At 67.8% G+C, this 24,586-nt stretch overlaps 2 protein-coding genes across 2 annotated transcripts; both read left to right on the forward strand.

Annotated features, from left to right (window-relative positions):
* The first annotated feature begins 292 nt into the window (after window positions 1-292).
* Window positions 293-5,334, forward strand: SHC2 (SHC adaptor protein 2). Its single transcript, XM_068420784.1, is given in 14 exon segments — window positions 293-339; window positions 341-761; window positions 763-897; window positions 1,581-1,651; window positions 2,027-2,087; window positions 2,286-2,405; window positions 2,531-2,584; window positions 2,786-2,837; window positions 3,004-3,130; window positions 3,286-3,460; window positions 3,542-3,608; window positions 3,701-3,865; window positions 4,065-4,366; window positions 4,566-5,334. Coding segments are annotated over 14 exon segments (1,926 nt in total). The 3' UTR covers window positions 4,695-5,334.
* A 1,952-nt stretch (window positions 5,335-7,286) lies between these two features.
* Window positions 7,287-8,543, forward strand: C2CD4C (C2 calcium dependent domain containing 4C). Its single transcript, XM_068420872.1, has one exon. The coding sequence runs from the start codon at window positions 7,287-7,289 to the stop codon at window positions 8,541-8,543; it is 1,257 nt and encodes a 418-aa protein (XP_068276973.1).
* Window positions 8,544-24,586: the final 16,043 nt, after the last annotated feature.

Consider the following 24,586-nt stretch of genomic DNA (forward strand, 5'->3'; position numbering starts at 1 on the left):
TTCGGGGCTCCCGCTGCCACCTCTGCGCAGCCCCCGCTGGTGACTCGGGGGGGGCAGCACAGCCCGGGGGGCACAGGGCAGCTGGGGCAGCCGGGGGATGCTGGGGGGGTGAGAGGTGGCCTGAGGATGCTCGGGCGACCGGGGGATGCTCGGGTGACCGGGGGATGCTCAAGGGGCCGGGGGATGCTGGGGGGCCGGGGGATGCTCGGGCGGCCGCTGGTCCAGAACGGCGGGGGGGCGGCGGGGGCGGGGGATGCGCTGGCGGCCGGGGGGGCGGCGGAGCGCTCGCTCCATGACATCAGCGCGGCGCGGCCCCGGGGGAGCGGGCGGGAGCCGGCGCGGCGGCGGAGCGGAGCGGAGGAGCGGAGGAGCGGCGGCGGAGCGCGGCCCCGGGCATGCTCCCGGAGCCCAAGTATGACCGCTTCCGCGACGAGCCGCTGACCGCCGCCATGCCGTCGCCGGCCCCCGCGCCCTGCCCCGCGGCGGGCGAGGAGCCCGAGCCCGGCACCACCTTCTGCGCGCTGCTGCCGCGGATGCCGCAGTGGAAGTTCCCCGGCCCCGGCGGCTTCCTCGGCCGCGGCCCCGCCGGCGCCGGCCGGGAGCTCTCCGCGCCGGCCCGGGCGGGGGGCGCCGCGGCCCCGGGGGCTCCCTCGGCGCTGGCCGCCGTGCTGGGCGCCTGCGAGCCGCTGTGCGCCGGGCCCTGCGCGCTGCGGGGCGGGCGGCCGCCGGCGGCGGCGGCGGCGGCGGCGGCGGCGGCGGCGGGGCGGGGGGCGGCGGGGGGGGCGGGCGGGCGCGGAGGAGTGGAGCCGCCGCGGCAGCTTCATCCGGAAGCCGGCGCAGGGGTGGCTGCACCCCGACGAGCGGGTGCTGGGGCCCGGCGTCTCCTACATCGTCCGGGTAAGTCCCGCCCGACCCCGACCCGCCCCGGCGCGGAGCCCCCGGCCCCACGCGTGTCCGCGGCGCGGCGGGTCTGCCCGCTCCTCCCGACGGCTGCGGGCAGAGCCCCCCGGTTCGGGTCCCCCCCGCTGCCCCGGGGCAGGCTCTGCTGCCGAGGCTGCGGCTGCGTCCCCGGGCTCCCGCGGGACCTGCCCGGGGACGGGCGTCGCGGAGCCCGCGGTGCCGTGACCGCGGCCGGGGGACGTGATGGTGTCCGGCCCGGAGGGGGCCCTGGGCAGCCACCCCCGGCACGCACAGCCCGCGGCCCTTCGCCCCACCACCCGCAGCCCGGCCCGGTTACGGTGCCCGCGTTGTCGGGCACACCCCGGGAGGGGCGTCACGGCCTCCCGAACCGGGCTGGGTCCGGGGGGGCTCTCGGGGCTGGGGAACCAGCCCCAGGACCCAGCAGCAGTCAGCACCTGTGAGGGCATCACGAGCCACAGCACAAGGATGAGTTTGTCAGGTCTCAGCACGCGATGGGGCATTTCGGGGTGGGGGGCGAAAGGGTGCGGTGTGATCCCTGGAGCCGGCATCGAAGGGGCCCTTCTCAACTGACACCCAGCTCCTCCCCTCCTCTCCATCACCCGCCCTGGGCTGGCGGTGGCCGGAGGAGGCTGCTCTGACCATGTCCCCCCTCCCCGCAGTACATGGGGTGCATCGAGGTGCTGCGCTCCATGAGGTCTCTCGACTTCAACACCCGGACACAGGTCACCAGGTACGGCCCCGCGGTCCCACTCTCCCGCACCCCAATGCCACGTGGAGACCCCGGTGGCCCTGGGTGCTCCGCCGCCCTGGGGAGACGGGGGGCCAGGGTCTGGGGGAGCCCTGCCCCACGGGATCCGCCCTGCATGCGGGGATGCGGACGAAGGGCACTGCCGCGGATCGATGGGAGGAAAGAGGAGAAGGGAGGTGGCCCCGGCCGGGATTACGTACCTCGGGCCGTGACGTGGGGCAGCGCTGCGGGGACGCTGCGGTGCCGGGGGCTGCGGGGGCTGATGCCCCCAGACCACGCAGAGCTGTGGGCAGGGGAGGCAGCTGAGAAGGGGCTGGGGGTCCACAGCAGTGACCCAGCCAGGGCCATGGCTTGCAGGGAAGCCATCAACAGACTGTACGAGGCGGTGCCGGGCGTGAAGGGCATCTGGAAGAAGAAGGTGAGTTTCCACCCAGCCTGTCCCTCCTTGGGCTCCTTCCAGGGGCGAGCTGGGGCTGCGGGACGGGGTGCTGGGGGTGCCTGCCCGGTTCGCGGGGCAGAGCCTGGGGTCTCTTGGGGCACCCCTCTTTGCCTCCTTCACCCCAGGAAGCCTGGTCCTGGTGGGTTGCGTTGCCCCCACGCTCTCTCCCTCCGTCAGGCTCCCAACAAAGCCCTTTTCTCCATCCTGGGCAAGAGCAACCTCCGCTTCGCTGGCATGAGCATCGCTGTCAACATCTCCGTTGACGGGCTGAACCTCATGATCCCCACGACACGCCAGGTGAGAGCCGTCCCCAGGGGTGTGGCCCCACCACCTGCCCCCTCCCAGCCCTCTGCCTCCCCCCACGAACCGGGGGGCTGGTGACCCCCACAGTAACCCCCCCTGCACGCCATGTCCCCCCCCAGATCATCGCCAACCACCACATGCAATCCATCTCCTTCGCCTCCGGCGGGGACACGGTGAGGGACGCACACCCCAGGTCCCTCGGGGCAGCGGGGACAGGGGCTGCCCGTCCTACGGCAGAGCCAAACTGCGGCACAGCCTGGTCCCGGCGCAGGACGCGGGGCTGGGGCCGAGCCTGTCCCCTCGCCCCAGCGCCCCCAGCCCTGGTCCCCGCACGGCAGCGGGACGCGGGCCCTGAGCTCCCCCTGTGCCCCCAGGACACCACGGACTACGTCGCCTACGTCGCCAAGGACCCCATCAACCAGAGAGGTGACGCTGGCCCCCACGAGCTCTGCAGCAGGGGAGGGATGTGCTGGGGAATGAAGGCTGGAGGAGGGGATCCCTCGTGGGGGCACGAGGGGCGGCTCAGGGTGGTCCCAGAGGGCTGATGGGACCGCGGGGGATACGCTCACACCGTCCGTCCGTCCGTCCGCAGCCTGCCACATCCTGGAGTGCTGCGAGGGGCTGGCGCAGAGCGTCATCAGCACGGTGGGACAGGCCTTCGAGCTGCGCTTCAAGCAGTACCTGCACAGCCCCCCCAAGGCGGTGGCACCCCCAGACAGGTAGGGGGGTGGGGGGCCCCTCTGCAGCCCCACACCCCCCGTCCTGGGCACGTCCCCTGGCTGGGGGGGTCCCTCTGGGAGTCCCCGTCCCTGCTGGGCACGGGGAGGGGTCTGAGCTGGGCAGGGGGTCCCCAGCTGCCCTGTCCCCCCTGCAGGGCGCTGGGTGCGGAGGAGTCGGCCTGGGGGGAGGACGAGGAGGCGGCCGAGCACGATTACTACAACAGCATCCCGGGGAAGGAGCCGCCGCCGGGGGGGCTGATCGACTCCCGGCTCCGGCACGGCGCGGTCCTGGGCCACGTCCACACTCAGCCCCCCGGCCCCCCCAGCCAGGTGAGCCCCGAGGCTGCTGCTGGCCCTGCCATGGGGGTCCCGGGCAGGTCCCCCGACACCCTCGCTGTCTCCTCTCCCCAGGGCGGGTTTGCAGCCAGGCGAGACCAGAGCAGCCAGCCGGGGCCACCGTGGGACCTGGAGAGCCAGGGTGGGTACCGCTGCGGGGGGACCCGGGGACCGTGAGCGGGGGTCCCCGCGGCTCTGCCCGGCCCGGGCCGGCGGTGACGCCCGTCCCCGCAGGCCAGCCCTGCGACGGGTACCTGCAGGCGGACGGGCATCCCCTGGGGCCGCGGGACTACGAGGAGCACATGTACGTGAACACGCAGAGCCTGGACGCCTGGGAGCCGGAGGCGGCGGCGCGCGGGGCGCCGGAGGAGAGCCCCAAAAAGGACCTCTTTGATATGAGTAAGCCAGCGGGCTGGGGGGCGTCTGGTGCCCGACCCGCGGCAGAGGGGCCGAGCCGTGCTGGCGAGCTGCCCGGCTGCGTGTGGCAGCCCCGGCAGAGCCCGCGCCGAGCGCCGGGGGCCACGAGCCGGGGCCCGTCCTCGCCCGCCCTTGCTTCGTGCCCCGGGGGTGACACCCCCGCACCCCCTGGCTCCCGCAGGGCCGTTCGAGGATGCCCTGAAGCTCCACGAGTGCATTGCGGGGGGCGGCACCAGCCCCCCCATCGAGGACCAGTGGCCGAGCCCCCCCACGCGGAAAGCCCCCGTCGCCCCCACGGAGGAGCAGCTCCGGCGGGAGCCGTGGTACCACGGGAAGATGAGCCGGCGCGACGCCGAGAGGCTGCTGCAGGCGGACGGGGACTTCCTGGTGCGGGACAGCCTCACCAACCCCGGGCAGTACGTGCTGACCGGCATGCACGGCGGGCAGCCCAAGCACCTGCTGCTGGTGGATCCCGAGGGCGTGGTGAGGGCCGGGCACCGGGTGGGTGACGGGGACGGGGTGAGGGCTGGGGGGGATGGGGCGATGGGGATGGGGCGAGGGCTGGGGGGCACTGGGTGATGGGGGAGATGGCCCCGGGGGTGGGCAGGTGCCAGGGGCTGTGTGGGGACCCTGGGTGGAGGTGGCTCACCTGGGTTCATCACCGCTGTGCCCTGGCCCCCAGGTGAGGACCAAGGACGTGCTGTTTGAGAGCATCAGCCACCTCATCAGCCACCACCGGCAGAACGAGCAGCCCATCGTGGCCGCGGAGAGCGAGCTGCACCTCCGCCAGGTTGTCCGGAGGAAGCAGTGATGCCAGGGGCACGTGAGCCCCCGACCCGCTCCCCTGACACCAGACTCGCCCCAGCCCCAGGGCAAAGCGGGGGCCCCTCCACGCTCCCCTCCTCCAGTTGTGCCCAGGGTCGGGCTCCCCATCGCCTTCGCTGGGGCCTGCAGAGCCGTGCCGCTCACCCAGTGCTGCTGCTCAGGACCCGACTACCCGCCTTGTTCCCTCCGACATCTGGGGCGTACCCCCATCCGCGGGGTCCCCCGTCAGTGGGGGCTGTAGCCCCCGGCTTGGCTCTGCCCATGGGGCACAAACGTCTCTGAGGCTGGTGCTGCTGGATGTCCCTGTCGCTCCCCCATTTCCAGCTGGATTCTCCCCAGGAGCGGCTGCCACGTGAGGCTCCGGCGGCCCCGATTCCCCGCAGCCCCCCCAGGCCGGGGCCAGGATGAAGCCGCTGTGGGAAGGTGCAGGGCAGGGGCGAGCTCCTGGCACCGGCTCGCGAGGCCAGGGCTGCGGGGAGGAGCGGTGTCCCACGGCCCCGGGGACCCCCCGGCCGGCTCGGGGCTTCGGCAGGGTTTTACGGCGTACACGTCCCCTTCCCGTGTGTGGCTCTGGGTGCGGGTTTGTGGTTTGGAACACGTTTCTAATTAAACCTGGAAATGAACAAGGCGCCCAGGTCTTTTGTGCTGCCCCAGGGGTCACCCTGGCACCCTGTGCCCCCCGCTGGGGACGGCCCCTCCCGGGACGGGGCCGCTGTGCTGGCCGGGCGCTGGCTGAGGCAGTGAATAGAATAAGCCCCTAAATAAAGCCCAGTAATGAATGTGTAATTTTCCATTGATAGCTGAATACCTACAGGGCCGCGGCGCTTCCATCTCGGCTGCTATTTTTTGTCATGGAGTGATGCGTGTGCGAGGATAATTGCGCCGTTCCCTCAATAGCAGCGGCAGGAAAAGGCAGCGAGAGCCCCGACTTTCTGCTTCAGCTGCCGGAGAACGAGCCCACGCGTTTCGCCGGCTGCCGCTGGCTCTGCCCTGGCCCCTCAGCCCCGGGTGCTGCCGAGAGGTGCCCGAGGGGCTGGTGGAGGATTTATTTCAGGGCTTTAGCTGCTTTGGTTGAGGCTGGTGTGCGGTGCCAACAGCCACAGGGTTTGGAAGCCACAGAAGAGCGATGGCAGAGGGACGTGCCCTCCTTGCTGTCCCAGGGCCCTGGGGATCTCCCTGCCCAACCGTCCCTCTGTCCGTCTTGCCCAGCCCTTGCCCAGCTCCCCGTCGCGTTGCCTGGGGAGGTGGCTGGCAGGGCTGGCCGGGCTCCAGCACCCTTTGTTACCTCAAGGGAACTCAACCATTTCTGCACCTTGTTTACCCGCCGTTGCGCAGGGTGGAGGAAAGGCAAACACCAGCCCTTTGTTCGCCAGCCTCCCCTTCCCAGGAGCCCCATCCTCCTCTCCCGGGCTCCATCTGCCCTCTTACCCCTGCGGGACCCGGGACTCAGTGCCCGGCAGTGAAGGGCCCAGGGTCCAGCCAGGACAGTGCCATCCCCCTTCCCCACTGCTGCCCCCAAGACATCCCTGCCCCGACCCCTCCAGGTCCTGGTGGCTCCTGCTCCCCACACACCCCCTTCGGAGGGTCCTGGCCCAGCGAGGGGCAGCCGCGCCGAGGGGCCCGCTGCCGGTGAGGGTCTGCAGCTGGCCCGAGCCGCTGCTCCCCACGGGGCAGAGCAACGTCCCAAGAAAGTCCGTACGTCAGAGCGCCCGCCCGGCCTGGGGGTGCCCCGGGAGAGGCCTGGGCACGGTGGGTGGAGGGCACGCGGTGGACCTGGGGGGTGCAGGGAGGAGGGGGCGACCCACTTGCAGAGGGAGGAGGGTTGTTCCCCCAGACCTGCTCCCCTGCCGCCTTTCCTGGGCGCTGGCAGAGCTGGCTGCTGGCCCGGTCCCGGTCCCATCCCAGCCCCGGCGCTCCCGTGGGCAGGCGGCCGGGTGTCCCGGGGCCGCGCCCCCGCACCCCCGAGCATCAGCACCCCGGGGCCGCTTGGCCCGGCTCGGTCCCGGTGCCGGTCCCGGTCCGGGCGGGCGCGGGGAAATGCGGGGGCGCCGCGCTCGGAGGATTACGGCGGCGCGGGGACGGAGCGGGGCCGCCGCCGCCGCCGTATAAAAGCGCGTCCGCGCGCGCCCCGCCCGGGCTGCGGCGGCGGCGGCGGCGACGGCTCCGGTCCAGGTGCGGCGGCTCCGGCGGCTCCGCTCGCGGCGCCGGTCGGTCGGTCGGTCGGTCGGTTGGTCGGTCGGTCCGGGCATCGCGTCGCGGCCAGCAGCGGCTCCCCGTGCGCCGCGGCCGCCCCGTCCCGTCCCATCGCTCGGGGCCGGCGGCGCCGCGTCCCTCGGGTCCGCGTCCCTCGGTGCGGCCGGTTCCTTCCCGTCCCCCACCCCCGGGCTGGCGGGTCCCGGTGCCCCTCGGCGCGGCCGGTTCCCTCCCAGCCTTATCCCCATTCCCCCGGGGGCTGGGTGGTCTCCGTCTGTCGGTGCCGCCAGTTGCCCCCCAGGCTCCGGTGTGCCCCCGCCGGTGCCCGGTCCCCGGTGACAGCGTTGCCCCTCGGGTCTCTTCCAGCCCCGCACCCGGCAGCGACATGTGGCTCCTGGAGCGGCTGCGTGGCGTGGCGGAGAACGGCGGCTCCCGGGGCGCGGGGCCGGAGGACTCCCCGCGGGGGTCCCGCTACAGCAACGTCCTCACCCCCGACAAGATCCCCGACTTCTTCATCCCGCCCAAGCTGAGCGCGGCACCCGCCGAGGCCGAGGGCCCCGAGCCCCCCGCAGCGCCCGCCCTGGGCCCCTCGGCCTCGGAGCAGGACCTGGCCGGGCGTAAGCCCCCGCGCAGCCCCCGGCCGTCCAGCCGGCCCCGACGGGCTGCCGGCCGGCACGTCATCCAGATCGAGAGCGCCGAGGACTGGACAGCCGAGGGGGGCTTCGGCACCAACGTGGACCCGCAGGCGCAGACGGCCATGTCCCTGCCCTACGTGCCCAAGGCGCAGACGTCCTACGGCTTCGCCACGCTGGTGGAGAGCCCCCACACGCGGCGCAAAGAGTCGCTCTTCCACAGCGAGCACAGCAGCCTCTGCCCCTCGCCAGCCACCTCGCCCAGCGCCCAGCGCAGAGCCAAGCTCAACGGTGAGAGCGGGACCCGGGCGCCCGCCGACCTGGGCGCAGCCCTCATGCACCCCAGCCGATACTTCAGCGGTGGCGAGAGCGACACGTGCTCCTCGGCCGAGTCCTCGCCCTTCGGCTCCCCGCTGCTCTCCCGCTCCGTCTCCCTGCTGAAGATCTTCAGCCAGGAGAGCCAGTCCAAGGTCATCAAGCTGAAGCACTCGGTAGCCCGCAACAGCTCGCTGTCCACCGACGACAGCTCGGCCGACACCAGCCCCAGCGCCCAGCGCCGCGCCAGGAGCGCCCCGGCCGGGGGGCAGCCGCCCGCCGCCCTCCTGCCCCTGGACCTGCCGCCGGGCCGCGACCGGGAGCACAGCCTGCGGCTCAGCCGGGGCGGGAGCCTGCGCCTGGCCGCCGAGTATGACCCCTCCAACGCCCGGCTGCGCGTGCGGCTCGTCTCCGCCGAGGACCTCTACGACGCCCTCGTCGACCTGCGCAGCATCAACTGCTGCGTCTCGCTGTGCCTCAACCCCGGGAAGCTGCAGAAGCAGCGCAGCACCATCGTCAAGAACAGCCGCAACCCCGTCTTCAACGAGGACTTCTTCTTCGACGGGCTGGGCCCCGGCCACGCCAGGAAGATGTCACTGAAGCTCAAGGTGGTCAACAAGGGCAGCAGCCTTAAGCGGGACACGCTGCTGGGGGAGAAGGAGCTGCCGCTCACTGCCCTCCTGTCCTGCCTGTAGGCACTTGCTGCCAGCCCCGGCGGGAGCTGCCTGCCCGTGGGGCTGGGGTTGGGTGGGGGGGTGGCCCTGTCCCCCAGCCTCGCTGGAGGAGGGTTTGGAAGGGCCCCTCGGAGGAGGGATGGGGCCGTGGCGGAGCGTGGGGGTCCCCAGGGGCGGCTCTGCCAGCACCAGCCCTCCTGTGGTGGGGCAGGCAGGGCCGGCAGCCGCAGCCTCTCCCCTCTGCTCCCTCCCGGGGCTGCGTCCCCTGGAGCCCGGGGGGGAGTGGGGAGCCACCGGCCCTGTCTCCACTGGGAAGGATGGATGTCACCTGCTGGGCTCTTCCCTCACTGGTGCCCGCGCTCTCCAGCTGGCCAGCATGAAGGTTGGAGGTGGGTAGATCTCTGTAGGATACTTACTGCCACCTCTGTCAAAGCCCCAGCTCCTGGAGTCAGGTGATAGCATCAGTCTCAGCTTTAATTTAAAGACAAGTTTCTAGTCTTGGAAACTGCAGAGAAAATACTGCAGAGGTGACCCAAGAGCGGGCCAAGGGAGGTGACCCTGGGGGATGAGTCAGGTTTGTGGCTTTTGAGCCTTTCCTGGACCCTTCCGAGCCCTGCGGGACTGCACAGATGTGCAGGTCGGCTTGGTCCGGCACCCGCAGCCTCCCAGGACGCCCTCCCTGCCCGCCCCCAGCAGTGTCCCCCGCTGCTGCCCCCCTGCAGGAAACTGCTCCCGGAGCTTCAGGGGCTTTGGGTTTGCCCACACCCAGGAGGCTGCCTGTGCCCGTCCCCTGCCCGCGGGAGGGGGATGCCAGGGCTGGCACTGCCACAGAGGGGGGGGCCTGGCACCCCTCACCCTGGGCACACGGGTGGTCTCAGGCAGTGTCCCAGCAAATGTGCTTCCTGACAAAAGCTGAGGTGACAGGAGTAGCCCCCTCCGAGTGCTGGGGGTCTGGCTGAGCCTGGGGATGCCCCCAGGTGTCTCTGGCGGAGGCTCCCCTGTCCTCCCTCGCCTGTGGGGGCTCATGGGCTGCTGCACCCGCCGGGCAGGAGGGATGTGTCCTGTGGGGCCACGAGGCCCCTGTGCCCCGCAGGACCCGGCTCCCCAAAGGGACTGGCCTGGCTCTGCAGTTCCCTTTGGGGCAGAGGGGTGCTCCCACCCCTTCCCATCCCTCCCCACCATCCTGGTTGACTGGCTGGAGGCACCGGGAGTGGGGAAATGCTGCCCGGGGCATTTCTGCGGGTGGGTAAACAGACGCCTTGTTGTTGTTTGGTGTGGTGTTCCCCATTGCATCGGGCTCTGCATGTTTCCGTGCAGGGGAGCAGAATCCGCAGCACTCCTGCCCCTGCCTGTTGCAGCACGCGTGGACACACACGCACACACGTGTCCCTCTGTGTTAACCTCTGTCGGTGGCAGTTGATGTTCCTTCCTTGTCCTTTGCAGCAGATGGCAGATTTCGGTGTTGGCTATTTATATCCGAGGCTGATCTATCCCAGCGTGTTTTACTTCTGTCTGTAAATATGTTTCAGGTACGCGAGGCATGGTTCTGACAGCGCGGTGTTTGCATGTCGGGGGGATTTGGGGTGATCGTGGCTGTTTGTCGAGCTTGTGGCTGAACACAAACCGTGCAGGACGTAAGGAGCAGACACGTCCCTCCTTCGCGGGGGGATTTCCCACCTGAGGCTTCCCACGGCTCCCCCAGGAGCCAACACGAGGATATTCCCGGCCCCTAAGCCCCCAGGCTCGCCCTGGGGACAGGTGGGGGCTCTGGGGAGGGTGGCACATCCCTGGGCTGGGAGTGAATGTCCTGCCCCCGAGCAGACCCGGGGCAGGAAGGGGACCCTGCCCGGCCGACTGCTGCCCGGCAGCCCCATGCAGCCCTCGCCAGGGTGCTGCAGTCCCCAGGGTGCTGCGGTCCCCAGGGTGCCTGCAAGGGGCTGGTGGGACCCCGGCATTGCTGGGGCTGGGGGGACCCAGCAGGCCGTGAACAGGACCTGGGCAAAGGTTTTGGTGCTCTACGAGAGGGGCTGGGGTGAGGCGTCCCCCACGGCAGAGCCGTGTGCCTTTGGGGAAGGGGGATGCTGAGAGCGGGGCCCTGGGCTGCTCCTTGGGTTGGGGCTGGCCCTGGGGGGGAGACCCAAGGGCCTGGGGGCTTGTGCTGTCCCCCTCGCCTGTCCCAGGGCTGCCTTCCTGGAGTCGAGCGGTGCGTGGCTGTCGCCGAGCCCTGGGATGTGCTCCCGTGGTGGGTGGGAGCCGGGACTGTGGCCGGGCTGGGTCCTTCCTCTCCTGTAGCTCTTTTCTACTGTTCCTGCTTTGATATTTCTGTGGCTGGATTTAATGATGCATTTTTTGGAGTGAAAAAATATATTAATACCTGAACGGAATGTTTGTGTACGGATGACTTCCCCTTTTTAGTGCAATAAAGTCATTTCTAAATCAGCTGCAGGTGCCCCGGCTCCTGCTTCCCCCGGGGCGGTCCCTTCGCTTCTCCTCCCCCCGGCCCCGCTCCCTTCCCCGCCGGCTCCTGCGCTGTGGAGGGGTCGGGGGCTGAGCCGGGACCCCGGCACTGCCCAGCCACGGAGCAGCGACGACTCTTCGGGGCGTGCTGCCCGTTCCCGGCCGTCTCGCAGGGGGTCGAAGCGCTTCAGCCCTTCCCGGTGCTGCCGACCGGCTGTGGGGTGAGGCGGGGGGGATCTCCCGGGGACGTGGGGAAGGGGCTGCTCCTGCTCGGGGGTACCCGGGGCTGCCCCGGCTGGGGCAGAGCTGAGCCAGGGCATCGCCTGCGCGGGGACGGGGCTGCGGCGAGGGAGAGCCCCTGCCCGCTCCCCCGGGAGCCCTTCCTCCTCCTCCTCCTCGCCGGCTCCCCAGCCTGGCCCCTGCTCTCGGCAGCGCTGGTGATTAAGGGTATGACGATGGTTTTGTGCTCCCCGTCAGCAGCGGCTGCGTGGGCTGCAGCGCCCATCACCCCAGCCCCGGGGCTGCGCTCGCGGGGGTCCGGGCGCCCATCACCCTAGTCCCGGGGCTGCCCTCACGGAGGGCTCTGAGCTCCAGGAGACCCTCGGGGGCTCTTTGGGGCACAGCTGAGCTCTGACCCCATGGCAGCGCAGGGGTGGAAGCCCTCCCTGACGCTCTCCAGGCTTCACAGCCCTTTTCTCCCCAGAACCCCGGGCCTCAGGCCGGCTCCTGCGCAGCGGGGATCTGCTCCGGCAGCGTTTTGGTGTGAAAACAACCCCGGTGGTTTCTGCCCAGCCATACCCCAGCCACAGTGCTGCCGGGACACGTCTCCCGAGTGCTCCACGGTGCGAGCGATGTGGGTGTTGGATGAGCTGCTCCCGGGGGTCCCCTGGGCTGTTTCCCTCCCCTGCCCCTCCAGGGACCCCCCCCTGCCCAGCTGTCGGCGTTCAGCACATTACCCTGTTTTTTCCCCACCTTCCATTTCCAAATCTGCTTTTAGCCAGACGCTGCTGAAAAGAAGAGGGAGGTTTGTCTGTTACCTAAATGCCACTTTTCTAATTTCCACCATTCTAATAATTTGTCATTTTGGGTAGAAATAAAGGCTGGGAGCACTAAACAGATCCGCCCTCTCTCCTCCTGCCCCCACAGGGGCAGAGAAAGCAGCGTGGCGGGTGCCAATAATTTAAGTAGTGCTTTTTCTAGAGGTGTAAAGCTACAGCAGTTAGCGATAAAATGAGGCTGATTAAGTTAGTCTGAACTAGAGTGAACGGGGTCAGCCTGAACACACCAAAAATCCCTGGAAAGTGTTCAACATTCAAAGCGCTGGAAGCAGTCAGAGGGGCGGAAAGGGGGGTCTTGTGGGGGAAGATTTAACTCTGAATTTGTAATCGAGTGATTGTGGGAAAGAAATGCGGCTTCTCTGCTCCCTGGGCTGGACCTGGGAGGGCTGAGATGAGCCCCTGAACTGGAAGATGCTGGTGGTGGCAGGAGGGGAGCAGGGGTTATGTCCCCTCTCCCCAGCGCAGCCCCCCGGGACGGAGGGTGCCCAGACGAAGCGCAGCCGTTGAAGGCTGCCAGGTGAGAGCCTGAGACTGGCTCTGCCCGTCGCTGGCGATGCCCACGCCGAGGGACGTCGAGCCCCAGGACTTTGCCTGTGGGGGGTTTCTCTGGGCAGGGTCCCCAGGCCGACGCAGCCGCGCAGGGGTTGTGCTGGGGGCAGTTCGGCGCGCGTTTGGGCAGCACGATCGGTGCGGGAAACTGAGGCAGGGAGGGGAGATGGCTGGGTGCGGGGGAGCCGGTGGCAGCTGCTGCCTCCCTTACCCTTGTCTCCGGAGCAAGATTCACCTGGGCGAGACGCGCACGGACCTCGGCTATTTTTAGTCCTGTGTTCCCACAACACGAGGACTCAGCTTCTGAGAAAAATTGCCTGGAGCTCATTTAGCTGTGTGCGTGATGGCTGGCGAGGGAGGGAGAGGGCGACTGTGGGGCTCAATCTCCTACGGGGCGTGCGGTGGGGCCGGGACTCCCCAGGGAGGGTTTCCCAGGGAGGAGGCGAGCAGAGCTGTCCCTGCGGGAGGATGCCCTGTCCCTGCCCCGTCCCCCAGCCGGGGGGGGGGGTCCGAGGCCGGGCGCTGTCCCCAGCCGGTGCTCGGGGGTCCTCAGCAGGGGCTGGGGCCGGGGCAGCTTTTGCCCTGTGGGGCAGCAACGGCTGGTTCTCCTCTCCAGATTTTCGGGCTCTGTGGGGTCTAGGGGAGCCCTGAGTGCCCCCCTGGGCAGCCCCAGCCCCACCAGGCCGTGTCCCCCCGCCATCTGACCCAGCTGCTGATTTACCGATTTGGTCAGAAAAAGCATCTTCCCGTTGCCTGGCAACCCTCGGCCGCCTGGTCCAGCGGTGGGTGCGGGGCGGGGGGGGTTCTGCCACCCGCAGCCCCCTCCGTGCCAGTGCCGGGGGCGAGGGGCCGCGGGGCTGCTCGGTGCTGGAGGTGGGCACAGCACGTGCAAAGCCACCGAAGCGTTTCCCAGGGTCTCGTTGCGGGGCATGAGCACCCGGTGTGCTCCCGGCTCCGTGCCGAGGTGCTGCACGGCCGCCTGCCGTGGGCTGGCCGCTGCCGAGCACAACCTGCCAGCGCCGAGCGCGATGGTTCCCCCAGGACGTGATTCACTGGACCAGCAAACAGGCAACAGCATCCAGCCATCAGGCCGCGCAGGAAAACCTCCGGGGGGAAAACCTGGCTCCTGCGTGGGGCAAGACCCCCGCAGCAGAGGGGCGGCAGCTCTGCGAAGCGCGGGCGCGCCCCGGGTTGGGCAGTAGCCGCCCCGGTGAAGCCCCCCCGTCCCCTGGGGCAGACGTGGCGGCAGCCCCCCATGGCTGCGGGCTGGCTCCCGGGCTGGGGGTGCGGGCGCTGCACGGGGGGTCCAGATGCGTGCCCACGGCCACGGGGTGCCCGGGGCCGCCGGCGGGACGTGCTGCGTGCCGAGGCGTGGGGTGGGCGAAGGCGTGCGAGGGGACGCGGCGAGCGTGGCCCGGGCAGCGCCGGCTGCACGCGAGCATCGGCTCCCGCGGCACTCGCGCTCCTCGGCGTTATTGCGAGCATTTGTCTTCCCCGGCAGCGGGTCTGTTTGAAAGCGGAGAGGAGAGACTCCCACTGTTACTGGCAGGAAAACAGAACTTAATTGCGTCCCACAATCCCTTGTTGTCACATCAGGCGAGCGAGAAAGCCGGGGGAGAGCGATCCCCCCACGCTGCGGCACCCCGGGCCGGGCACTGGCTGTGCTGTGCCAGCTGCCGTGGACACAGGACCCCCGGGCGGGGGGACCAGGGGTGCACGGGAGCAGGGGCAACCTGCGGCTCCTCGTCGGCCCCGCGGTGCTTGGCAGCTTGCTGGATGCCAGCGTGGCAGCCCCGGGGCATCCCCGGGCGGGCAGCGCTGCCCGTCCCTGCCAGCCCCCGCTGCACGCTCCGAGCGCTTTGCTCTCATGTTTGCGCTTTGGTCTCCTCCTTTGAGGCTGGCAGGGGCCCTGGGCCAGATCCTGCTCCGCAGCCAGGGAACGGCAGCGAGCTGATGGGAAGCGCCGCCTCGGGCTCCCTCCCTGACTCCTCTGGCAGAGGAGGAATTAAGTCAAGCCCTGGAGCCAGCGCCGGCTCGGCTCAGGCCTGGGCGTACGGAGCGTGCGGGGCCGCACCGGGGGAGCGCGGCTGCAGGGATGGATGGCGGCGAGGGCAGAGGCTGCTTTGCAGGGCGAGGGATCTCTCCTGCGTCTCCTCTCTGTCTCCAGCGACCTGCCCTTCGCTAGCTGCCTGCTGGAGTGTTCAACGCTGCCTTTAAAATGTTCGCAAAATGCCCAAAGCATCAAATGTGCCCAGGTGGGAGGGGAAAAATGGCATAAACAAAGCAGACAGGAGGGTTTGTTGAACGCCAGCAGCTGCTGGCAAACACTTTAATATCGGCGCGGACGGGCGCCCGTCGATGCGGCGTTCGGGGCTGGTCTCCGCTCGGTGCCCCTGGGCTGGCACCCGCACGGGGGGCTCCGGCTGAGCCGGGGCGGCTGTGCCGTGTGAGGGTCCCGCTGCGGCGGGGGGCACCTGGCTGGACCCTGGGCGCCCCTGATACCCCCCGCCCACGCCCCTGCCCGCTGCGGGGCCGCTCGGCTCGCCGGGGCACAACGGGAGCGGGGCACGGGCAGAGGCAGCGCCCGGCGATGGCTGGACGGCGCAGGAGCTCTCCCGGCATTGCCATGGCGATGGAGATCGCGGCGAGAGCAGGGGGGCAGGGAGCCCCCCACGCCGGGCTCGCCGGGGAGGTGCCGCCGGCAGCCGGGAGCGCCAGCCCAGGGCCCGTCACGCCGACGTCCCCTGCCCAAGCCCCGTGACAGCAGCGAGCGCGTCCTCGCTGAGAGCGAAGCCCTCGGCACCCCCTCACCCGCGACGAAGCCGAGGTTACGCGGGGCAATGCATGAAAACATACATTCAAGACCTCAGGTCTCGGCGCTGCCGGGTTATAATTAATTCCTATTTGCAGCTCTGTCCAATTTCCCCCGCGCAGCTCCCGATTCAATCCAATTGCCGTATGAGATTTCTGTAATCACTAATCTTATCAAGCACATCAGCGTGAAGTGAGAACACTGCAATTAGCGGGAGCAGGAGCAGCAGGTGAGCTGCCGCACGGCGAGTCTTTGTCCCACCTGTGCCAGGGGAGGACGCGCGCTCGGTCCAGCGCTTGCTGGGGACGTCCCTTGCGCCCCCCGGGCAGGCTGGGGTGCCCCTCGCTGAGCTTAGGGGGACTCGGGCTTTAGGGGCAGGGGGACGTTGCTGGTAGCCCGACCGCCAGCAAAGCATCACCCTCCTCTTGGCAGCTCCTGCTCCCACGGCCATGGGGGAGACCCTGCATCCCACCCCGCGTGAGCACCCGCGTTACCGGACCCCGGGCGAGCTGCGCAGGGGACGCCCCGTGCCCCGGACCCTCCCAGCGGGCGCAGGCAAACGGGGTATAAACCCACAGGAGACCCTGCTCTGAGCTGCCGCCCGGGGACCGACGTCCTTTTTTTGTGGGCAGTCTGTTGCGGCCGGATTGTTTGTGGTTTTTGCACAGCGCAGAGAGGCCGGGGGTGCCTCGGCCCCCGGCACCGCTGATGCCAAACGTCCCCGGTGCGCAGGGGGGAGGCTCAGGCAGCCCGAGCTGCGCCGGCGCCAGGAGAGCATCGCGCGCCGCTCCCTGCGCATGCGGGTGCCCCCCGATGGCACGCGGTGGGGGGCGTCGGGGTCCCCACCCTCGCCGCAGCTGTGGCGGCCGTGGGGTGGTGTTGCACGGGCGCCTGCCACAATCTCTCGCTTTGCCACCCCCGACCGTCTGTCGCTGCTGACACTCGCCGACGGGAATAAACCCCAACACCTACCATATGCTTTGCTACTTCTGCTGCCCGCGCTCGCTCGTTACTATCTATTCCCAAAGCCGGGGCTGCCTCTGCGCGGGGCAGCTGGCGAGCTGTGCCCCGGTGCTGGGGGGGTGGGCGGCAGGGCGGCGCCTCGGGGACGCTGGAGTTTCTGGCATCCCTGTGGCAGACGCGCGCAGCGGGGCTCTGCCCTTCGTCGGGCTCAGCCCTGCCCAGGGTGAAGCCCCCTTCCCGTGCGGCACCGGCTCCGGTGCTCCTCCCGGGCACGTCTGGCTGGAGCTGCTGTGCCGGCAGCTCGGGCGCTGGTGGGGCCGGCGGGTCCTGTCCTGCAGAGCCCCTCGGCACGCCGGCGATGCGGCAGGATCCGGCCCCTGCGCTCTGCTCCCCGCCTGCCGTCGCGCCTCGCGGGGCACCGACAATGCCCCTGCCCGGGCGCCGCTGCCGAGCCTTTGTCCCTCGGCCCCGGCCGGCGTCAGCCCGCGCCCGAGCTGGATGCGGTACCCGGAGCCACGCTCGCCTGGCCGGGAGCAGGATGCCGGTGGCACAGGCTGTCCCCAGAGTCCTTCGCTGGGATGGGGATGCGAGCCAATGTGGTGGCTCCGGGTTCTGCTGGTGGGAGCCATGTCCCCAGGAGTGTCCCGAAGGAAAACCGTGGGGAAGGGTCCAGCGAGAGGCTGCCAGCTTGTCCCCCCTGGCCGTGGGGGCTGGAGGGTCCCGTGCAGGGACAGTCCCTGCCCTGCCCTGGCAAGAGGGAGATTTACTCTCCGTGTAAATGCTCCTCCCTGCCCTCAGAGCCGCTCTGTGTGGTTAATGGTCCTCGCAGCTGGGAAAATTCCTCTTGCTTCAAGAGTGGATGCATCTCGGCGCATCCTCCAGGCGCCGGATCCGGTGACGCTGTGAGCAACACAGAGACCTTTGTGGCGGAGCTGGGCTGGGCTCAGCCCGTGCCCATCCTGCCGCCTCGCGCTGTCATTGCACCCCTCGTGCCGGAGCAGCGTCCTGGGGCCGGCGCGGGGACGAGGACGTTGGGGTGCGTGAGCAGAGCCAAGCCCTCCTGCTTCCCCGTGGCATCCCGCATCCTGCGCGTGGTATTAATTGCACCATGTGGCTTTGATTCCTGGTTTTAATTGCAGCCTAACGAGGCTGGGGCAGCAGGAGAGGAAAACATTAAGCTTAAGGGAAACGAATTGGGAGAGAAAAGAACATTTATTGGTGACTAATAGGTCTGTGGCTCGGCGCGTGTGCGTTTGCCTGCCACAGCGCGGGACGCTGCCAGCACGAGGAGGAGAGGGGATTTCTTCCACGCACTTGGCAAGCCGAGCCGCGCCGTGCAGCGCGAGGAGAGCAGATTTTTCCTGGGCCCGTGCCATTTCCACGTTATTTTTAACCCCCCTTGCACAAAAGCTGCCTGCCCCCGCCCCGGTAAACAGTGGATTTTGCTGCTTGCCCAGGCAGGGTCAGGGCTAAATCATCCGACGGTAACAGATGGGCCCATTTACACACTGCGCTGGCTCCCCAGCCCCAGCGTGTGCTGTGGGGGACCGAGCCCAGCGTCCCCGACAGCCTCTGCTCGGGGGCAGACAGGGTCCCTGCGCCAGCTGGGGCTGGGGAAGCTTTGCTGTCCCGGAGAGGGATGTCAGGGACAGCCCCGCGGGCAGGCTGGATGGGGCAGGGGCGTGGGGATGGGGACAAGGATGGGGACGAGGACGAGGCCGGGGATGTGGACGTGCTGGCACAGCTCAGCTCTGGCTCCGACCCCCACCCTGCTCCTCTCTCCCCGCTGCAGGGGCCAGCTCTGCGTCCGGGGCGGCCCCGTGGGCATTGGTGCGGCTCCGGCGCGGCTGCCCGGGCTGTTTTCCCCGCGCCAGCGAGGGCTGGGATCTCGTTACCGAGCTCTCTGACTTTGAGCATCTTGGAAACCGGCGCTTGCTAATAAGACAAAAAGAATGACAGCAAATAAGCCCAGCCACAGGAACGTGGCCTTCTCAGACAGCATTTTTTATTCCCCCACGTTCTCCCCCTTCCCTCCTTTGCCAACGGATTGAAGCCACTGTAATAAAATTATTAAATAAAAAAAAAAGCTGTAGCCCCCACCTCGATGCGGCAACCATGGAAACTGGATCAAGGGGACACCTGTACATTTCCATTCTGGGCTCCCGCTATCTGAATATACAGAGGAGCGCTAATTAAAAACCCAGCGCGAGTGGCAGGCGGAGGGAAGGAGCTGGCCCCGGGGAAGGGGTGCGTTGGAGGCACGCCAGGTCTCCAGCGAGCCCCAGACCCCACCCGATGCCTCCGGCTCCCTCCAGCTCCCGGATGCCGAGCGGGCGCTCGCCGGCTGCGGCATCAACGAGGCGGCCCCGGCCCCTGGCCCCGCTGCAGCCCTCGGCACTGAGGGGCCCTGGGGACGCCGGGGACCCCGTCCCATCCCCGGGGATGGTGCCCAGAGGGGCAGGGCAGAGCCGGGCCGTGGGTCCAGCGGGTTGGGGTCTTTGCCCCGTGCCAGAAGGAGTCACACTCCTGCACCGTGGTGCCGGATCTGCCGGGGCACGGGAGCGGCAGCGGGAAGGGGAGCATCTCCAGCGGCACCTGCTCCAGTCCCCGTCCCGCGGGACAGCCCTGGGTGGGCGCTGGGAGCCCTGCCACCCTCCCTGCAGCAGCGCTGGGTGGTCCCACGCCTGGACCCCCGCGGCCAGGGGTGGGCGGCGGCGCGGGGGCGAAGCGAAGCACAAGATCTCGCACCTCCCATGGTGCTGCACCCGGCAGCATCCCTGCTCCTCCACCCTGGCCCTGGCCGGAGGGTGGCTGGGGCGGGTGCCGCAGGCACGGTGCTCTGGGACCCTGCGTGCCCCAGGGCCGGGCGGGTGCCCAGGAGCAGGGCTGCTCTCCCTCTGTGCCACACACCCTGGGGCTTGTGCTTGATTTTAGGTTTTTAACCATTTCACTGGGAGGAAGCTGCACGTGAGCAGCCAGGAGGAAAAGGCTGTGTTTAACCTGCAGGTTTATTTTTACCGACAGCAAACGGCAGCGCCTGGAACATTCCCCTGCTTGGAATTAATTTTTACTGAAGCTTAGTTTTAGTCATTGTTGTCTAAACCTGCCTCCTCCACATTTATCCCATGGAAAAGCTCCCGGAGCTCAGCCCACAGGATTTCAGTGGCCCCAGGGCCAGTGCCCAGCCACCCACTTCCACCACCCGTGGGAAGGTCGGGTATCCTGGTTTCACTGGGATTTGGTTTCAGTTTGTGGCCAGCCATGGTGATCAAGGTCCTCAGCAGTTAAATCCGGGGCAGCTGACCCAGGCTGGCCCACAGGTGTGTTCTATAGCATTGACATAGAGCTCTCTATAAAAGAGAGGGTTTGCTGAGAGGAGGGGGGCTTTTCCTGCACTCCTTGTCTCTTCTTACTTCTTCCTCCTCCTCATTGCTGGAGCAACTTGCCCGCGCTCTGTGGATAAGTATACTTTTGTCTGTTTTGTGTTGTCATTTATATTGATTTCTTTGTTTCATTAAATCTGATTAACTTCATCCTACAAGTCTTCCTCCTTTTCCCAATTCCCTTCCTCATTTGGGGAAGGGACGCTGGGTGAGAGAAAAACTGCTATTGATTAGCCCCGGGTGTGGGATAAATGAAGACATTGGGGCAGCCCCCGGCTTCGCTGGCACAGACCCAGCGGGGGAGAGCGGGGGCACAGCCCTGACGGCCACTGCTGCCTGGGGCTGGTGAACGGCGAAAGCTTTTCCTCTCATCAGAGCAGGTGTTGGGCCGTCATCCTCCTGCGGGAGGTGAGCAGAGCGCTGAAACCCTCTGATTGCTGATGGACGGGTCTCAAATCGCTCCCCAACGTCCCTCCCAGCCCGAGCCAAGAGCGGAGCAGCTGCCCCGGCGTGGCCATCACCCGCAGGGGCTCACACGGCGGGGATGGCTGGGGCAGGAGCCCGGGCTCTCTGGTCACCCAGCAGGCTGCACGGACGCGCCGCGCTGGCCGAGCCAGAGCTCCCACCAAGCGGGTTGTCCTGTGGGGCTCCAGCATCAGGGGCTCGGCCGGGGCAGGGGAGCGCAGGCATCACCTGCCCGTCCCTGCTGTCCGTCCCTGCCGCTGCTGGCCCCGCAGATGGCTCAACTTTGGGGAGAAGAAAATCTCTCGTTTCCATGGGAACCAGAGGAGGAAAGTTTCTGGGGCTGGGATTGTGCCAGCTGGGTGAGGCAGCGGGACCCCAGAGCCGTCCATCTCCCTGCTCCCAGGGGAAAGTGGGTGCGCAGCCCCCAGCCCTGCTGCCCGCACCCCGAGCAGTGCCCGCCCCGGCGAGGGGTGCGCTGGGGCTCCTCGTCTCCCCCTCCCGTGCTGTGTCAGGCGCGATCTGACATTTAGCTCTGCAGCTCGGCGCGTGGAGATGCAGCGATAGCTCTAATCTGCTTTTCTGCTCCTCGCGCTCTCCCCGGAGGCAAAAGCTGCTGCTGGGAGAGCAGGGGGGCTCTGGCAGCCCGGCGAGGAGAGCACTGGCAGCGCCATGCTGGGGGTCTGGAGGGTCCCGAGGTGTCCTGGCAGAACCACGTCCCCCTCGCTGTGCCCTCCCGTCAGGCAGCAGGTGGCTGGCACAGCCTGGATGTCAGCAGTGGCAGAAATTCAGGGTGGTTTCAGAGTGCCCAGGGCTCCCCTTCCTCCTCCTCCCTCTGCTCACCCGGCTCTGGCTGTGCCCAGGACGTGTGGGCTGGTGGCAGCAAGGGCAGCATCTCCCCAGCGAAGGGGCTGCTGGCACCAGGACACCCCTGAGCCATGCTGCTGGGGGCATCGAGGCCCCAGTGCCCTGCACTGCCCAGGGGGGCTGCAGCACCTCGGGGACACGGCTGCCCACTGGCCCCACCACCCCACGCCACCCCACTGCACCCCCGTTCCCGGCTGCAGCCGTGGGGTGTCAGAGCCACCCTGCTCTCTGGATGGGGACGTCCTGTGCAGCCCCATCTCCCTCTCCTGGTGGCTCAGCTCCAATTAGCGAGGCCCCTATTAATTTTTTCCGCTCAGCAGCTCACGTCAGTGTCAAACTGGCAGCGTGCGGTGCCGGAGGGAGCCTGAGCTGCGGGGAGCAGTGGAGGGGAGGCGAGGAGCTGGGATCAGCCCGCTAACGAGCCCGAGGTGCACAAGGGCCAGCCCTCGCTGCTCGCTCCTGCTTCCACCACTTCCACTCTCTGCAGGTCCCGCAGGGAGAGGCCAGAACACCTGAGACCCCCGAGGCTCCCTCCCCGGCCCCTGGAGATTGCCTGGAGCAGCGGGTTAATGATGCCTCCAGACGCAGCCGACCTTTCCACCTTTCAGCTTCACCTGCGGCTCCCTTTTCCCTGCCATTATCTGCATGGATGCCTGTGGATTTAATTTCCATATTCATGGTGTTTTAATGACCCTGTAATATCTTTATGTTCTGCAATTAAATGTGGAATCTTTTTCTTTTCCTTCTGCAGATTAGCATCTGCATAGGATCATTTGTGGCATTTGAGCAGAGGAAGGCAAGGCTGAGCGGGAGGGAGACAGGGTTAATTAAACTTCAGAGACCAGCAGGCTCCACTGCCAAGCGCCCTTCTTGCCAGGGGGACCAGTGGAGGGTGGGCAGGGATGGCTCTGGGCTGCCATACAGCCGGGATGGCCGGGACACTCTTGGGGGCAGCTCCTGTGGGCGTTGGAGTGGCTTCTAGTCGTGCGAGCACACACAAGCACATGTGCACATGCTTGTACACGCGTGGCTCAAAATCTGTGTCAAGATCCTTGCCAAGGGGTGCAAACCACGACGTAACTGCTGTTGGCATCACTCCAGTGCAGAGGGTCCCGTCCCCATCCCACCCCCCATGGGACCCTCCTCTAGCCCGTCTTGCGAGGCTCCCTAGCACGCAGCGTGCTGTCCGTCCGTCCAGCGCTCAAAGACAGACAGATGGCGTTGGGGAGGAGAGGTGCCACTGAGCGGGGCAGGGAGCTGGGGCAGCCAAGGACGTGTGGGGGGCTGGAGGTGCCCCGCCATGCTCGCAGCAGCCCCACAGGCCAACGCAGCCAGGGAGAAGCCATTAGAGCTCCTATCGTTCCATCTCCATCCCCCGGAGCTAATGGGCATCTCTGCGGCTGCACCATCCCCCTCCCTGCGATGGTAATTGGGTTTCAGCCCTGCAAGATGGATGGGGCTGGGCTGAGAGCGGAGCAGGGAGCAAGAGGAGGGGGCAGAGGCAGCTGCGAATAGGACAGACCCCCCCCTTGCCCTCCATCCACCTCCTGCCCCTCTGCTCGGCTGTGGGATGCCGCCCGCCCCAGCCTGGCCCCAGACCTTGTCAGAGGCGTCTCGCGTCGCCTTGCGGGGTGGCTGGGGACAGGCAGGTCCCAGCAGCATGGCTGGCTACGGGCATCTCAGGGGAGCAGAGCTGGGCTCGTGTCCAGGGGGGTCTCAGCTCCTCCCTGAGGGAGGACGGTGATGGCAGGCAGCCCCAGCGCGCTCCTGGGCTTTGTGTTGCACCTCGCAGCCTCCCCCTCCTTCTCCCTTGGTCCTTTTGAAGCTGCAGCTGTGAACAAGATGTTTGCGAGGGTGAGGCGCAGGAGCGGCGTTTGGTGCATTGAATAAAGATGGGGCTGAAAAACACCTCCTCTCGTGGCTGTTTGATGTGAAGGGCAGCGCTGAATTCATTAGGAGCGGTGCCAGGCGCGCTCGGGGGCCTCGGCCGGTGCCCGGGCGGTGGGAGCAACACGTGCTGCTGCCCCGCAGACGTGCCACCCCGTGCACGACAAACCCAGCAGATAGCCCACGCGTGCAGGGGCCCTGGCCCACCCCACAACCCCCTCGCCCCTCCGGGGGGGCCCTCACGCTCCCCTGATCTGCCGGGGGCAGATGGGGGCTGGATGCAGGACGTGTGTCAGGATGGAGGGATGGCTGCAGGAGGGGTGCGGGATGGCCCTGCTCCCTTCTAGCCCTGCTGCCACCTCCCGCTGCTCCAGAGGGATGCAGCATTTTGTCATCCTGTAAGGCTGACAGGCTCCAGAATTAATGAGCTCCTCATCAGCGCTGCTTCATTTAGCTCCCTCCTGGAGGCAGCAGCTCGGGGTGGCAGGCGCGCAGCCCCCAGGCAGCGTCTGAGGCTGCTCCTCGGCGGCGGGGCGAGGGGGGTGTTCGCAGGGGTGAGCGTGCGGGGGGCACCCGGGAACGCGTGCGTGTGCGGGCACAGGCACAGACGTGCTGGCGGGGACAGGCCCGAGGCTGGAAGGGGGTCGAGCCCCCTGGCTGGGTGGATGGGGGGGTCCTGGGGCCACCCTGCCCCGTGGCACAGGGACCCAAGCCGGGGCAAGGCTGGCCTCCGTGCATCCCTTGTCAAGGCTGGGACGAAGCACCTGCTTTTAATTACCTGACAGCAAAAAGGAACACTTGTGGGCAGCGCCAGCGAGGGAAGGGGAGGGGAGATCATCCTCCGCTGATCACAGCACCTCAGTTCTGTGATCAGCCCCCAGCACCAAGGGGTTGCTCCGGGGAGCGGGTGGGGCTGGGCAGCCGGGACGGGGGCACCTGCAGAGCTTTTTTAGGGCCCTTACGCACGGGCTGAGTGCTCTGCCGTGGCCAGGTACCATGTGGAGCTGGGCAATGGGACCGGAGGGGCGCAGGCAGCCCTGTCCCTGTATCTCCCCTGAGCCGGCGGCTTCGTCTGCTCTGTGCAAAGGTAAGATGAGACGCTGCAGGGCAGGAGGGATAAACCAGGAGGATTTTATGCTGTCTTGCCCTTGCTGGTGTGGTCTGTGTTTCTCATCAGGCTTGTCCCATACCTCCTTTCTTCAGAAACAAGTTTGGGGTCAGATTCTGCTCACCGGAGCCCACCCAGGAAGCTCATCACTGCTTTGCAATTAAGAGCGAATGTCCACCGGTCAAGTGAATCGTTAGCACAGGGTGGGCAGGAATCCCAAGCGCTCGTTTGTTAGTTTGTTATCGGGTGCTGCCCGGGGGCGCAAGATGCCGGGATCAAAAGCCATCAGCTGTGAGATCCCCAGGCTGAGGAAGCTCAGCAGGAAGAACAGTCTGTGCTGCACCAGCGACACGAGCTCCTGACCTGGCCTAATGCTTGTCCAGGGTGCTCGGGCACTGTGGCCGATATCACCATCAGGTACAAAACTATCTGCTTACGTCTGTAGATATTGCACGTATTTTTGTGAGCCCCACGCAGGCTATTCTATAATAAGTATTTTGACTGTAAATAAATTATAT

This window comes from Nyctibius grandis, chromosome 31, assembly GCF_013368605.1.
Source record: "Nyctibius grandis isolate bNycGra1 chromosome 31, bNycGra1.pri, whole genome shotgun sequence".
NCBI classification, from domain to species: Eukaryota; Metazoa; Chordata; class Aves; order Nyctibiiformes; family Nyctibiidae; genus Nyctibius; species Nyctibius grandis.